The sequence below is a fragment of the Lonchura striata genome, chromosome 3 (genome assembly GCF_050655825.1).
Source record: "Lonchura striata isolate lonStrDom1 chromosome 3, ASM5065582v1, whole genome shotgun sequence".
Taxonomy (NCBI): domain Eukaryota; kingdom Metazoa; phylum Chordata; class Aves; order Passeriformes; family Estrildidae; genus Lonchura; species Lonchura striata.
In genome coordinates this window covers 15,928,342-15,943,437 of record NC_140705.1, presented here as the reverse complement: position 1 = coordinate 15,943,437, position 15,096 = coordinate 15,928,342, and the positions used below count along the sequence as shown (strand labels likewise).

The following is a 15,096-nucleotide window of genomic DNA, read 5'->3' as shown; positions in this document are numbered from 1 at the left end:
GAGCAGCTGCAGCCTGGGTCACAAGCAAGTAGAACCTCTGCCAAGCTCTGCACACAGGGTTAGCTCCCTGCAGGAATTGTGGCAAAGCCTTCCAGGCACAGATGGAACATGTTCTAACCAGAGATTTCTCCACTGCCATCCTTTTCCACCAAGACTCTGAGGATGAAGATGGACAGTGCAAACTAGCTGTGGTGCAGACAGACCTGGTAATCTTATGAGAGTAGGCTCAATTCCCTAGAGTGCCTGCTTACTTATTCAGAGTAGCATTTAAATACTTACTGAAATACTTATCAATTGATTTTTAAACAGGAAAATTTAAAAATACACCAAGTGCAGTTCAGAGTATTATTGGACCTAAATAAATACATAAAGGTCAATCATGTAGTTAAATGCTGTGATGAATCAGCACAGAACTAATGTGTATTTTTTTATACATAGTCTACATCATATTAAAATCCTCAAATTTATTTCTGTTTTTCTAACACTGATCACTTTTCTACATAGATGGTAGTATTTCAAATTTTCCAATGAAAATCAAATTCTCTAGCCTAATTTCAGAATTCAATTAGAATTACAAAGTGAAAGAATTAAAGATAAGGGAAATGAAAGCCTAAATTATAGTAATTTGTGCTTTTAAATGTCTTTCAAGGCCAACTTATAAAGTTGAACATGTGAAAGTTCACATGTAAGCAAGTTACACATTTTTATACAAACGTGAAGACACATTTGACCATGTATTTAAACAAATTGTCAACAATTCATTTGCAAAGTTTGAGAGAAAAAAAAATCTAAATTTTGTTAAAATTACTTTTGATATGAATTAGACAGGAGGTGATGATCTCAAACATCTCCTCTGCATCAGAAGACATTTAACCACTATCCAAATCAATGCCATCAAAAGAGGCAAAACTACCTAATGTGCATCCTGTCATATAAGCCTAGCATTTATTTTAATATTACTTATTCCCCTGGGGGAAACAGAACAAGTTCTTCAGTGTAAAATTCCTCTAATAAATAATTTACTATATTGGTAAAACTTATACCGTATATCAGTGTAGAACAGGGAATATACCAAGGTCTCTTCATGTTATTCTCACTAAAGTATGATTTGTTATCAAGAACTTATTGAAATGCATACCAATATTTTTACATGTAATACATTTTCAAATGTCACCAATGACTGAAATTTTGTCTACATGACAACTTAAGGAATGACCAGGGAAGAATACATTTCCCAACTAAGAAGGGCATATCTGTAACTGCAAAGCTAAAAAGCCTTTTTGATTACTACAGTAGTGGGCACCACTGAAAGTATTATTTAAATATGTAAAATATATCTCTCTCATTAATACAGAATCATAAAAGTTAAAAAACATTAAGCAAGCAAATAGTTACTATCGGGGTGACTACATTTACCAACTAACATTAACTCATTAAGTGCCTGAATGAACTGTTCACAATAGGCAAATATCTGCAAAGCACCATAAACTTATGAATGATATGTTGCATTTACTTTTCATAGTGTGCTGATCTGCAATACAGGAAACACTTTTACTTTTGGATATACATTATTTAATAAGTGAAAGAATACTTTTAAAACCATGTTTCCTTCATGTCCAAAACATTTATAGGAAATATACTTTCTACAATTTTTGTCAGGAAGAGCAATAAAAATCACTGCCATCCTTTCAAATTCAGTATTAACAAATGGTGTGTGTAAAACCTAAAAATTATCTAAAGCATTAGGGCTGGCTGCTCTTGACTTTCTGACTGCATGGATAAAAAGGATCCAGTGTGATAGCAAGGCAGAAAATGAGTAAAGCAGAGGGAAAGAGACATCAAAACCCCAGTCTGACTAAAATCAGGGTGCCGCCATTAAAATAAACCAGTTTTTTCCACAGTCCTCAAGAGAAGTCATTCTCATGAAGAGCAGATTTTTGTTCAAATACCTAACAGTGGCACTTAAAGGGTAAATTCCAGGACACTATACTTAAACTCTGTGCATAATTAATTGTCATAATTTTCTTGTGTGCAATTACTTAATGAGTTCAAATCAGAAATAAAAAAGTCATGTCCAGTCTTGAAACCTGTATTTTGCCACCTGCTCTCAATGAAAGTATGTAGAGTTGTGTTCAGCAAAAGTATGAATGTATTTTCTTCCTTGTTTCAACTTCCATACATAAAGAAGTTCTGAAAAAACTGTACCTCTGAATTCACTCATGTTGAAGTATCAGTCTGTACTACCCTGTATCTGCTCACTTTCTGGGAGCCTTTACAACTGTTTCCATATTTCATAAAGAAGAATTAGTAAGCCTCCACAGCACACATGCCAAAACAATAAATCAAGAGTATGAGAAGATAAATAAGAAAATAACACATCACATGGCATGCAATTAAATAGTTCTGGAGACTGCACCAATAAGATGACTTTAAGTTCAAGAGTAACCAATGCTGAAAGAATCAATCCTATTTCTACTTACCCACCCAGAAATGTGCAAATCTTTTTCTGTTCCTTTATGTAAATGCCCCTTCAAGTGCAGAATGCAAAAAAATGTCTTTCCTGATTCTGTATTTAACAAGGATGATCAAACAAACTAGCATACTCTTACTTATTAACAAAAAGAACCATAATGTGGTGACAAAGAAGTGTATGACTACCATAACCCCATGTTAGGGGAAGTCTACCTGGGCAATCAAAGTAAGGATTTAGAAGTCAGATTTTTTTATCTTAAAGATAATACAGCTGTCACTGAAACAATGAACATCCCTCCTCATCTGAACAGACTAATCCACTCTCATTTCATATTCAGTTCACCCTTTCTGAGTAGATTAATTAGTGCTAACCTACATATATGGGAAGTTATGTCCTCTTCCTCCCAGAGTTTTAGGCAAGGAGCCAAGGACCAGAGAGTTATGACAGCAAGGAAACAACTCTGACCTAACTTAGGATATAGTCCTTCAGGGAGTACTGTGATGATTTCTGCATGGCAATATCCCCAAAGCTGGGGATATATCCATCATTGCACTTCTGGTAGTAAGACTACTCATCCAACTGGAGCTAGATATTTGATGAAAACTTTAGGTTTCAAAATATTATGACAAAATTTTCTCAATAATTTGTTAGTTATTAATCAACCAGCTGCATTATTTTTCTCTGCTATTATCTTGTATCTGCTTTAAAATTAAGAATAAACCCCACATGGATAAACAGCTTGTGTTTACTTAAAAAAATTATATGAAAATACAGAATATATGCAATTAAAATGTAGCCCTTTAACAGTAGTACTCTAGCACTAACCATCATCAAAATAAATGATTGGAAATAGATATAACCACTACATTGTTTCCTTGACACACTTCCATGAGTCAGACAGTCAGATATTCTGAAGGATTTCTTTCTTTATGTTACCCAGAAATATGACATGAAATTTGCATCTAAAATTCTAATTCAAAGAAAAAGCTTTTCCTCAAATTCACACACTTCTTTGGATAAAGGTTCATCAATTATCAAGCATACAGAAATTGGTTGTGATAGTCATTTCATGTTTGACTACCTATGTGCTGGAGCTTCAAGGTAATTTTGCTATTTTATACTGAAAGCATCATCAACTAACTGATGCCTGAAAATTCAAAATAATTTTAAGTATTAAAAATTACTTTTTGTAAAACAGTTCTATTCTAGAACAAGTATTTATGGTATTTAAGGGCAAAACTGCACTTTCATTGAAATCCCAGTGCTTGCACATTGTCTTCTGTGCCTTGTGGCTGTCTTTCCCCCTCTGGCTGCAAAGCCCACTTGGCAGTGTATTATTGGGTTTAGGTACTTTAAAGTAAAAGAAACCTACATCAGAGCTATCAATCCCTGGAAAATGTAAATCTTCAGGTGTTTTTAATCCGTTCAGAAGGGCCATTTTAATCCATTCAGAGTAATTATACTCTTTATCAAAGAAACCTAACTATAATTTGGCATCAATGTTTACAGATCTGTAATGTACTCTAATAGTTTGAGATAAGAAAACCCTCCAAATACTGAGATGCTTATTGCAATTCCCTTTGAAAGACTCCAAAGTCTTCTAGTGGATTTGTATTTCCTCTCATTATCTTCTTTATAGCACATAGTGTTATATATTTGAAATACCTTCCACAAAAAATCAAACTTGAAATACCCACTTAGAAACTATATTTCAGTAAATAGAGGGTTTAAGGCAAGTTCACTCAGTTGGAAAAATTAATTTCCATATTTTAATCCTAGACTGACACAATTTTATTCCACCCCATCAGTGCCTTGGGATACACAACGTACATTCAGCAAAGGGCACACATATGACCCTATGGACATACGTTGCAAGTCCTGAGTGCCCATTGAAATAATGGTAATATCTTCATATAAGGCGTGACCCACAGGGACATGGCATGGGAGGGGTTAATTTGTTTTGTTTCCAGTCTTGCTATTGTATGTGATTTTCCTAGGTAATGCATTCTTTTCTTACTAAATATCTTTGCAAACAAATACAAACCCCTTTAAAAGGTGCTAAAAATGGGTTTCTGAAAACATACAAAATATATTCATCATAGTATTTCCTCAATCACTGTTTTAATGCTTGATATCTGCAGGTTATTTCTTGTTTCTGACTGAAACTATTATTTGTTGTGGAATAATGGTTCTTTTGCAAAAGACTTTCTTCTTCTAGTTTTCTGGGCCACGCAGGCTGGACACTTTCATGCTTTTTACTTCCTTTTTGAGTTCTTTTCAATGGAAATACCAACAACATCAGGATGCTGGCAATATGAAGACAGAAATAGCAGGAGCTAAAAAACAAACAGAAATAATAAATCAATGAAACTCTGACCATCTAACAGATATACTTTGCATATAAGATATGAAAACATTAATATTTCCTTTAAGAAAAGTAAAATAAGGGGGAAATCAGAAATTAAGTCTTCCCTCACATTATTTAGGACTGTAACAAGGTATAAAGTGAACAGAAGTCTGCTTTCAACTTTTTTCACAAGTTATTTCTGGGAAGTCAATATCTAGTCTTACTATAAAACAGTTCAAGGGCATTTAGTAATTTCAGAGGTACCCCCTGGGTTTGTTTTTGATTGGGTTTTTTTCCCTGCCCCTGAAAAAAAGGTCTATTATGAGAGGAAAGTGTGAGCAACACAAGACACACTGTTCAAGTACTAGAAATACAGTTCACTCAGCTACAAATCAGTCTTAGAATTGTGTCACTAAAATAGGTTCAGATATCTTCTGCCACTGAAAATACTTCTATTCCAAGTGAAAGAAAAGGAAACAGGTAGAATGTGCTTACCTGTAAAAGGTGAAAGAGGGTTTTACCGAGAGCAGTACAAACGGCACGACTGTGTAACTTATTGCTGCTTGAGTTGCCATCCATGTTACAATATCATAACATAGTTTAACAGCAGGAGAGTCAACAAAATAGTGTCTGATGTTGTTTCTTATCTGAAAAAGCAGGTAATACTAAATTAGCTGAGGAATAAACCCTGAGAGCTCAGTTTGTTGCATTGACACAAAAGTCACAGGATGAATTTACATGCTATAGTTTGGTCAAATATATTTTAACTATTCAAAATGCCCAGTAACTTCAACAAGAATTGGCTCAAATTCCCTGCAATTCATTCAGCATGGGAATTTCAGCATTTATCAATTTAAGCAGAATTTAAGTAAATTAATCCTTCCCTAAATCCAATGCAAATTTAGAGTGCTTGTATGAATGAGGCAGACACTGCATTCTACCAAGCCATTCCATAAATATAGAGGGTTGGAATAAATAAAAGCCAGAATGTTTCTGATGAAAGCTTCTATATAGTAAGCTATTTTTATACGCTTGTTAATAAAATGTATTTTAAGGCAAGTAGGGTATTTATCAGAATATACAAAATTCTAATTCTAATTACAGTTCTAATTACATATTTCAGAAGTCTTAACTTCTATCAAGTTGGATTATTATAAAATTACTCAAATTTCTGTGCTGAATTTTCTTTTGTTCTAAAATTCTGCTTATAAGATTGAATACCAGAAATATTTTAAAAACCCAAATCCCACAGGGTTGTGCTCAGTTTTATGTAAGTCTGTAATTACAAAGACATTGGTAAATCTTTGCCTCTCCTTCATTTGACTGAAGCATTATCCTTGCTCACACTCTTACATGCTGACAAACCAAGATGGGCTCAATTCAGCCTTTGACCCCAAACTGATAGCACAGTTGCCACTTCCTGGTCACCTGCACTGAAGCAGTGCTATCTGAAAAGCTGCACACTACAGTACACTGTTCAATTTCCTTAACCCTCCGTTTCTTTAGAGCTCCTCATTCCAAAGAACATATCCAAAGCTAGCTCCTGCTGATTTAAGTCTTTATGTTAAAAACCCTCTTTGACCCTTCTTCTTGTTCTTATTCTAATTGCCCTATAGATACCACATTCCCACTCAGTCTTTACTTAGTTAAGCTAAGTCAAACAAGTAATTCTAGCTACATACCCTTCATTCTGCCATCTCCCTCTAGTTATTCCTATAGTCACATGCAAGGACTTGTTCCTGAGTTCTGTAGAACCCAGATGAAGCTTCACAAAATGTCTTGTAATCTTGTATTTTAGGACTTGGAGAACAACTTTTAACAGAAATCTATGGCTGCCACTAGTAAACACCCCGTTATGAAATCTGTAATGATTGAAGGCAGTAAAATAAGTTGGATACATGCTTAGGCATAACAGAACAAAATGTGGATCAGTGCTGCCAAGCTTTGCAGTTAAAGACAAGTAGAGTTAAATAAAAAATATGCTCTAACATATCTTACTCAATATTAAGTACTTGTTGATACAGAAACTCAAAATATGTTTTTACTAGCCTATTGATCGATACATATGAAACATGAATACAATATAGTCTACTAGAGAACCCTAGGATGAAGGGCAGTGAGCACTCCAATTTACTGGACTCATCTCACTAAGTAAACAACTTTTATTTGTGAACTGTCCCAGAACCTTGGCTTTTGCTCCAGCCCCTGCCCAATAAATATAAGAAGTTCCCTGTGACAGATGTGGAAGAAGACTGCAGTATCTGTTGTAAAGAAAGGAGTCAGTTCTGTCAAACAAGGACTATATCCATATCTTGTGAAGAAAAATAAGCATTTGTTTTATTGCTGTAGTAGCAATCTAAATCTGAAGTACCACCTTCCCCAACTATTATAGCAACCACAGAGCAGTCTGCTTCATTTCTCACTCCCCAGGTTCTTTCAACATAGAAGTGCTCTGTTATGCTCCTCTGATCTGATGTGTAATTTGCTCCTCTTTTCCACTGAGTGACTGATAAACCTGTCTCTGTTCTTACACAGCTTTCTCAGGCAGAACAGTAAGAGATTTCTTGGCAGATTTGCTGTTTCCATATGGTTCTGAATAGCAACTGCAAAAGCATGTTAATGTGACTGCACTACTGGCTGGCCAACTTGAAATAGTAACTGCACTAGAGATTTTTATGTGCTGCTTGAGGGGGAGTATTCTTCATTCTTTAGTTATCATCCTTACAATAGTACTGGAGAGAAATTAGGGATGAAACAGACCTAGAAATACATAGCACTGATGTGCAAATTTTAAGCTACTCATTGTCACTGATCTTTTAAAAATTATTTTAGATAACATCAACCTGTCCAGCATGCTATAGTAACACACTCTCAGTTAATACAGAGGAAGACCTTCCACAAAAGATATACTACAAAGATGTTATAGGCTGTGTATAGTCTTGTTTGTTTCCACTAATCAAGCCCTCCTTTTAATTAATCATTCCCATTTTTCTCATAATGAAAAAAGCAAACATCACTACCAGACAGATTGTGTATCAACAGTAAAGGACATCTTTGGAGCAATGAACATGACCAATTTGCTTTTACAAAACTTATTTAAGAAGATACTTGGTTGATACTTACAGCTCGTGCTGCTAGTGTCATTAGCACTCCTGTTAAAAATGTTAAATAATATCCTGGGTAAACCCCATGCCAGATGGCAGAAAGAATGAAGGTTTGGATCGTTGGGCTGAAGGTGGCTCGCTCATAGCACACTCTAGCAAGTCAGAAACAATTCAAGATAAGTAACATGAAACAAATCACCCAGTCTTCCCAGCTATCATTTATACTTTTACCAGTCTCATCTCCAACAAAGAAGTCTCAATGCAATTGCAATTTTCTATTTTTTAATAATGGTGTTCTTTAATAATATTATGGCTTAGAAAAATTGCTTAAATCTATTCACAGCTCCTGATTTCAGCCCTCAGTGATAAACTTGTGCTCAGTGCCATCACACATTGTCCTTATTCCTAATGAAGTGATACACAAGCATCCAAAGATGAGTTGTAGCATTAATAAGGGATCTTGAGCCACCAAAGGATGTGTTTGAAAAGCTGCACTGGAAGGCACAAACCACTGCCAGATTGTTGAGATGAGTGACATATGTTTTCCATAAAGTAAGAGCAGTAGGGGAAAACTAATAACTACCTTCAATTTTGAATAATGAAGAAACTACAGTTGAAAATGTGTCTGTGTGACACAATTAGGTGAGCATGACAATGAAATTGTAATAAATACTCTAGTGCTGAGAGAGTATCAAATAAGGAGAATGCTGAACTCAGTGTTATTTAAAGTTGAGACTCTGAATTACTAGGCAATTCTAGAAGGAATTCAACTAGGAATTCTAGAAGGAAGAAGGGAAAAAGGAATCCAAGAAAGGTGGCTTCTAGAAGAAAACATTATATGACACAATGACAAACCATCATGATGTGGAAGAATGATAGGAAACATGGTAAGGTCCTGATATGGCTTCATCAAGAGTTCTTTTATGCCTTTAATGATCTGAAAACCAAAAAGCAATAGGAAATATGGAAACAGATACAAACTAACAAAGCAAAAATAAACACCATGAGCATGCATGAGCACAAATCTATGGCTAACATACAAAAATGAGTTTTAACTAATAGGGCTATAGACACAAATATGTAAAAAGGTTTTATAATTACATAGCAAGTAACAGAGAAAGAGAAGAGAATGCACATCTGTTATTCAAAGATGACAAGCTAATGATACTGAGAGCCACTACTACATCCACTGCTAATCTAACTACTTTACTGCAACTTCCACATAAAGATTCCTGAAACCTACTGATGTAGTCTAGGTTGACGAACAGAAGGTAAAAAGACAGGTTCTGAATAAAGGAAGATTAAAAGTGTAATTTTCTAATTTAGTTTATTTCAGTCAAATAGATGTAGTAAGTTTTATATTATGAGGTCTTCAGTGGGATATGTGCTCAACCCCCTCCTCTTGCTAAAGGGCTTCAGTCACAGTGGCAATTAAGTTGAGAACATGGGGCTGGCCTAATACTTAAAACTATCTGACAACATCTGACCAAAATAGATCACCTTAAAGAGGAAAGCAACATTGGCCAGGCTGAATAGCAAACAGAGACATTTTTGACAAAGAATCTGTCAGCTTCAGGAGTAGCAAAGCATTAGGAAAATGTGCGCTGAGTCAGGGAGACATCTTGGAGCAAAATCTTCTCATCAAAACCTCATCTGACACTGCCAGAAGTCGCCCCACCAACACAATAACCTCTGTCTTGACCAAGACAGAGAATTCCTGGTAGCCACAGGGTAGCTGCATCCAGATAGGGGCCTGTCAGTGCAGTGCACCATGCCAGGGAGCAGTGTCTCATCCCTGCTGGCTGCAGGCACATAGATTTGTGACACGCTTTTCAAGGAGACATGTGAAATCACCAGATTCACACCAAGATGGAGCACTCACATCTCCCACAGGCAGTGCATCCAAGCAGGATTTTGTATCCCACACATCTTTAGGAGAGGAGGTGCAGTTTGCATGTAATTGTGTACGTACATGTGTGCTTTTTAATCTACTTGGGATTGGTTGCAGAAGAGCATTTAAAAATGTTTATTACACCAAAGCACTAAACACATGTGAAATGTTATGTGTTCTGATACTGCTATTAATTCTGAGTGTATGTGACTGGTGGCTAATTACATCTCATTAATAAAGTGATACATGTCTTCAATCTTTATTTGATTTAAAGTACTGAAATTATCCCTGGAAAGCATTCAGGAGCAAACAAAAAGTCACTAAATTAACTAACCAAATTTCAGCTGTATCAATGTGAAGTAAAACAGTAAAAAAATTCCTCAGATTTCAATTTCAAAGAGTAAAAAGTAAACTGAAATGCTTCCATGGATTTGGCAATAATAATATTGAAATACTTCATTTGATGATCCTAGAAACAAATGAAGGATATATGGTCATCACAACAGGTTGAGAAAATCTATTCAAATATAGGTGGTTCCATAATGCTCTAGAAGTGGGAAGATGCCTCAACTGTTCAGCAAGGTACTTGCCTCAGTCTGGTTCTATGATTTCTTTACTAACTTAGGTGGTAGACTGAGAAGTATTTCTTCCACCTTGTTTTCCTTTCCTTTTTTGAGGTGGAAGGTGGGATGGACAAGATTGGCATTGTTTTCTTAGTAGAGAGCACTGGAATCCAAAGTGATCTTGGCAGACTTGAAGGATGTTCTTAAATCAACAAGATAAAGTCCAAAGCATAGAACATCTAATAAGGAAAGTGGAAGACACAAACCAGTACCATTCCTGCAACATTACTGTAGCTGAGTATGAGTATGGATCAACAGTATGAAACACTGAGTATTGGCTAAGCATGAACCAACAGTAGATTGCTGCTGCAAACAAAGATAACACCCTTTCTAATACATCACAGTATTACCCAAATAAAATAATTATAACTAATCCGCTCAAATTAATCAACTCTGCCTCTAAAAAGCCAGGGAAAATTCCTGAGGGTCTTAGCAGAAGTACTACATCTACTCTATGAAGATGGGAGGTTTGGAAAGATGTCAGAATTGAGCAAAAAACGCCACAGTTTTGCAAATGTGACCAAAGACAAATGGGATGAGATGCTTTCTTTGGAAAAGAGAAAGAATGGGCTGAGGGGAACATAACAGCTTTCCCAGCCAGGAAATGTTATAATGATATATACTGTTGATATATGCTACTATGTAACCATCTATTTTAACTTACATGCTTGTAACAATAATGCCTTTAAATTGCTGTATACTATGATCTACATTAAATATTTACTAAACCTCTTTGCGATCTGTAGCTCCATTAACTGTATTTTTTACAAGTTTGTTTTTACACACAATCAGGTTTCAACTGATGGTTCGGTTTCTACAATTATCAGAAAAGAACAGAACAAATGCTAATGTCAGGTGTTTCACATGAGACAAATGGCTGAAGTTCTAGGTACTTTTATAAATGGTAAAAAAAGTGAGCTATTCTAAGTCGATGTTTAAAGTAATGTATGCGTTTGTCCTCTATGGAAATTTTTGGAGCATTGCAACTAACCAAATGATCAGTAACAAAATGTACATTCTCTACCACTACTAATAGACCTATTTCACTCGCAACAAAACTTTCACAGAATATCCATCTTTCCGTGCCCTTTCAACTTTGACAGAATCAATTTAGACCACCCAAAAGGATTCTTTTTACTGTTTTAAAAAAATTATTAATAAACTTATTAAATAGATGGTTTAAGTTTTCTTCACATCTTCTTTTAGTATCACCCTGAGCAACCGACTTGCATTTTCTTTCTTTCAATTTTTAAGAGTAATATTATGCTTCTTCACTAATAATTTTTGTTTAGAGTAATTCCATTTAGGAGATTTGAAAGTCTGTTGAAATACAACCTCTTCCTATTATCTTTTACTACTATTAAACTTCTGTTCTCTAACTAAATCAAAACAGCTAAATTACATATTTTTTGTTGACTGTCCTAGCAATAGATTCCATTGACTATTGAGCCAACCAGAATAATCACATAAAATTCAATTTATTTTTTAAACTGGGTGCGCAAAATATTTAGGGATGCAATTATGGAAGAAAGAGAACATACTATGAAGAAATTTGATGGAACAGACATCCAGTTGCCAGCTATCCTAGAATAAGGGGTAAAGTCTTCTAAGTGATCCTAAGATAGGAGTCTCAGTTAAACTTGTACCTGTGGATAGGAGACCAACTCAAGAGTCTGACTGGAAGAAGGGAAACAGCACCCACGAGCTACTCAAGAACACTTCTACTTTCTCCTTACCACAAAGAAGCAGAATGATGTAATTCATAGGGCACTCTACCTGTTCCTCAGGCAAGGAAAAAGGGTGCAGCTGAGAGAGAGTCATTTGGAATTATTGCTGACAGCACATTGTAGGGTTTGATGTCTGTCACACACTCATAATGGAAGGAGCACAGAAAGTTTTCTCACAGAACATACAGAAGTTCCTGTATCACTCTGGCTAAAAATAATGCAGAGCCTTCAACAGGCTGAAATGTACATTTTGCCTGCTGCTCTCAGCAATATGCACTGCCTGAATGCTAAGAGAGGGAAAAAAGACACCTCCACAGATTAACAGTTTTAAGTTCCCTGTGGCCTGTGAAGAAAAACAGATTCTAGCATAACGTGATAGTTTACACTACGAAAGAAGTCCTAAACTCAGATGCCTTACTTCAAGCTCTATAAGAAGAATCTCCTGCATAGCTGCTAAACAAGTGATGTTTTGTGGGAGTTAGCTTCAAATGTTATACCATCTTCAAAGAAATATTTATCTAAGAAACTTAAGTGGTGAAAAATTTCCTTTAAGAAATAAATACCTTTTGAGCCAAAGAGCTGTTTGGATATTCCAGTTATCAAGAAACATCTTGAAACTTGTGGAAAACTGTAAAGTAAAACAAACTAGTTATTTCCATATTTGTAGAGTGTCACAATGCGTTTCAAAATTCTTGTCTACAAATTATAAATCCTCCCACCCAAATTTGTGATGAGTTGAATAAGTTATTTACTCAATTACTCATAACCACAGAATATTTTGCATGTCAGTTGACAAGTAGAACAGGTTCAAAACAGGCTATTTTCCACCCTTTTTAAAGGTGCGAACATACCATTTTTGACTTAGAACATATTCACTATCTAAAGGAACAAATGTGTAGGAAAAGTTGTTGAAATTAAGTGCAACTACCTACATGGGCATGTGGGTTGTTTGAAAGAACCAGAAACAAACCTCTATTTGCTGGATTCTCAGATTTGATATTAGATCCCAACGTGTAACTCCATTTTTATCATAGCCTCTAAAACCAAACCCCGCTGCATTATTAATTGCATCTGCTGCAATGAGACAAGAAGAAATAAATTAATTATAAACTGTCTGTATTACAAATTGTGCATCACACAACATGTAGTTTGTTCAAAACATTTATTGCATTTTAAAGACTACATTTATTTTTTCTTTTAAATACCGAGGATCACTTGAACAAAAAGAACACAATCCAAGCAACACTAGCTTCCAATTCAAAAACTTGCACAAAAGCATAAGAATGAGAGGTAGCACTAGCTACTTCACAGTACAGATGTTGCCTGTCTCCCATACCACCAACTTAGACTTGCTTGAGCAATCAGACAGAAAAACAAACTCAATCAAGACTACAAAACAGTGGCTGGTTCTAATGAATTGAAACAGTAGCTCAGTGCTCAGATGCGTGCCTTTGGTCTTCATTATGCAGCAACAGTGATGCTTAAAGCATAAAGATTAAATTGTGTGATTCCCTCCATGCAGGTGCATATTCACAGCACCCCACAGAGAGCAGCGCAGACCTAACAGACAAAACCAGTCATTTTCTAAGGAATGCAGAGCTTGTCAAACTTCCACCAATGGCACAAGGGCTCTGTTACCACACCTCTGAATTTGAAGTGTTTACAGTGCATGTCACAGGTCAGAGGTTCCAAACAAACAATATTTTTCCCTAGGAGAAAAAGCTGCTACTGTCATCTGGACTATGCAGGAAAATACAAGGGATCTCTACTGCCTGTCACTTTCAGTCATCACCTTCACCTGAGCTTTGTTAGTTCAGACAATAAAATCTCCTCAACTGTGTTTTCCAAATTAGGATGGCCACACACAAGGAAATGAGATGTGTTTTAATTTATAATATTTTTACTTCCTTGTGATTTTTTTTTAAAACATCTTTGAAAGCAACAAAATTTGTTGCCTTACATCTGATGTTGCTACACCAACTTCAAATACTGGGCAATAGTTTTACGCTCAATTAGAAACAGCTGGAGACACAAACTCCATAATCTTTCACAAACTAGATTGTAAAGACTGTAACTAGAATAAGTACTCATTTTATTAACTAGCATTTTAGTATTCATTTTAAGTAATTAATTTCATTAACACTTTTTTTTAAAGTGTAAAGAATAGTAATGTGCAACTTAAAGGTGTAGCATTCAGTAAAACTGTTAAAGCCCCTCACATTCTACTCCTACAATGAAAAGTTCAGATGAGACAAAGTGGAAAGAAGCCTAACAAACTAGAAGTACAGAGTTGGCATAGTTTATTTTCTTTGGTTTTTACCAGAGGAATGCTAGCTCTACACTGCTAGCAAGTGCATAAAGAGGAATCAAAGGCAAAAAAAAAAGCACAACTGAAATTATTCACTTTTTAGATAACTACTACTACTATTTATAGATGATGATACAGGTGTATAAGAGCATAATATTCAAAAGTATTTATCTCCACAACAAGCCCCAGAACTACTATATCCAGACAAGCTGAAAGCATTTAATTCATTGACCAGGAATGAAACCAGCAGCTGTAAATGAGTCATGCTGCTCTGCTACCCTAAAGCTTTCTTTATTGCATTGTTCCCACAGATTTTCTCTCAAAAGAGCTGAGACAAATATGTAAAACTGGAGAGGAGGAGGAAGCTGATGAAATCTGTTGTGCGAGCCACTTTCAAGATGTCAGCTTACTTAAATAAAGCATCTTCCTGCTGTACACGTTTTTTCAAGTAACATGAAAGGAAATGTAAAATATTCCTTAAACTATATAAGCTATTCAAGTGTCTTAAATAAGTTACTAAGCATGTTTTCCCAACAGTCATTCAAAATTTTAGTAAATATAGGCTAAAAGTGAAGTGTCACCCATCAAATTCTGAAAATGCCACCTACTATTAACAACAGTAT

The 15,096-nt window shown here is 35.5% G+C and overlaps 1 protein-coding gene and 1 long non-coding RNA gene across 11 annotated transcripts in view; one reads left to right on the top strand and one right to left on the bottom strand.

The window, feature by feature from the left end:
• Positions 1-15,096, top strand: part of LOC144246078 (uncharacterized) — a 34,939-nt gene that overhangs the window by 4,996 nt on the left and 14,847 nt on the right. The window lies entirely within an intron of this gene.
• The window catches only part of MBOAT2 (membrane bound glycerophospholipid O-acyltransferase 2), an 86,589-nt gene continuing 74,693 nt past the window's right edge, over positions 3,201-15,096 (bottom strand). For all 10 annotated transcript variants that reach the window (XM_085574538.1, XM_085574539.1, XM_077782417.2 and 7 more), the window contains 5 exons: positions 13,136-13,239; positions 12,729-12,793; positions 7,944-8,076; positions 5,316-5,467; positions 3,201-4,809 (listed from right to left, as the gene is read on the bottom strand). In XM_085574538.1, the coding sequence (XP_085430664.1) occupies positions 4,587-4,809; positions 5,316-5,467; positions 7,944-8,076; positions 12,729-12,793; positions 13,136-13,239 (677 nt within the window). In that variant the 3' untranslated portion in view covers positions 3,201-4,586. The remainder of the gene's footprint in view (positions 4,810-5,315; positions 5,468-7,943; positions 8,077-12,728; positions 12,794-13,135; positions 13,240-15,096) is intronic.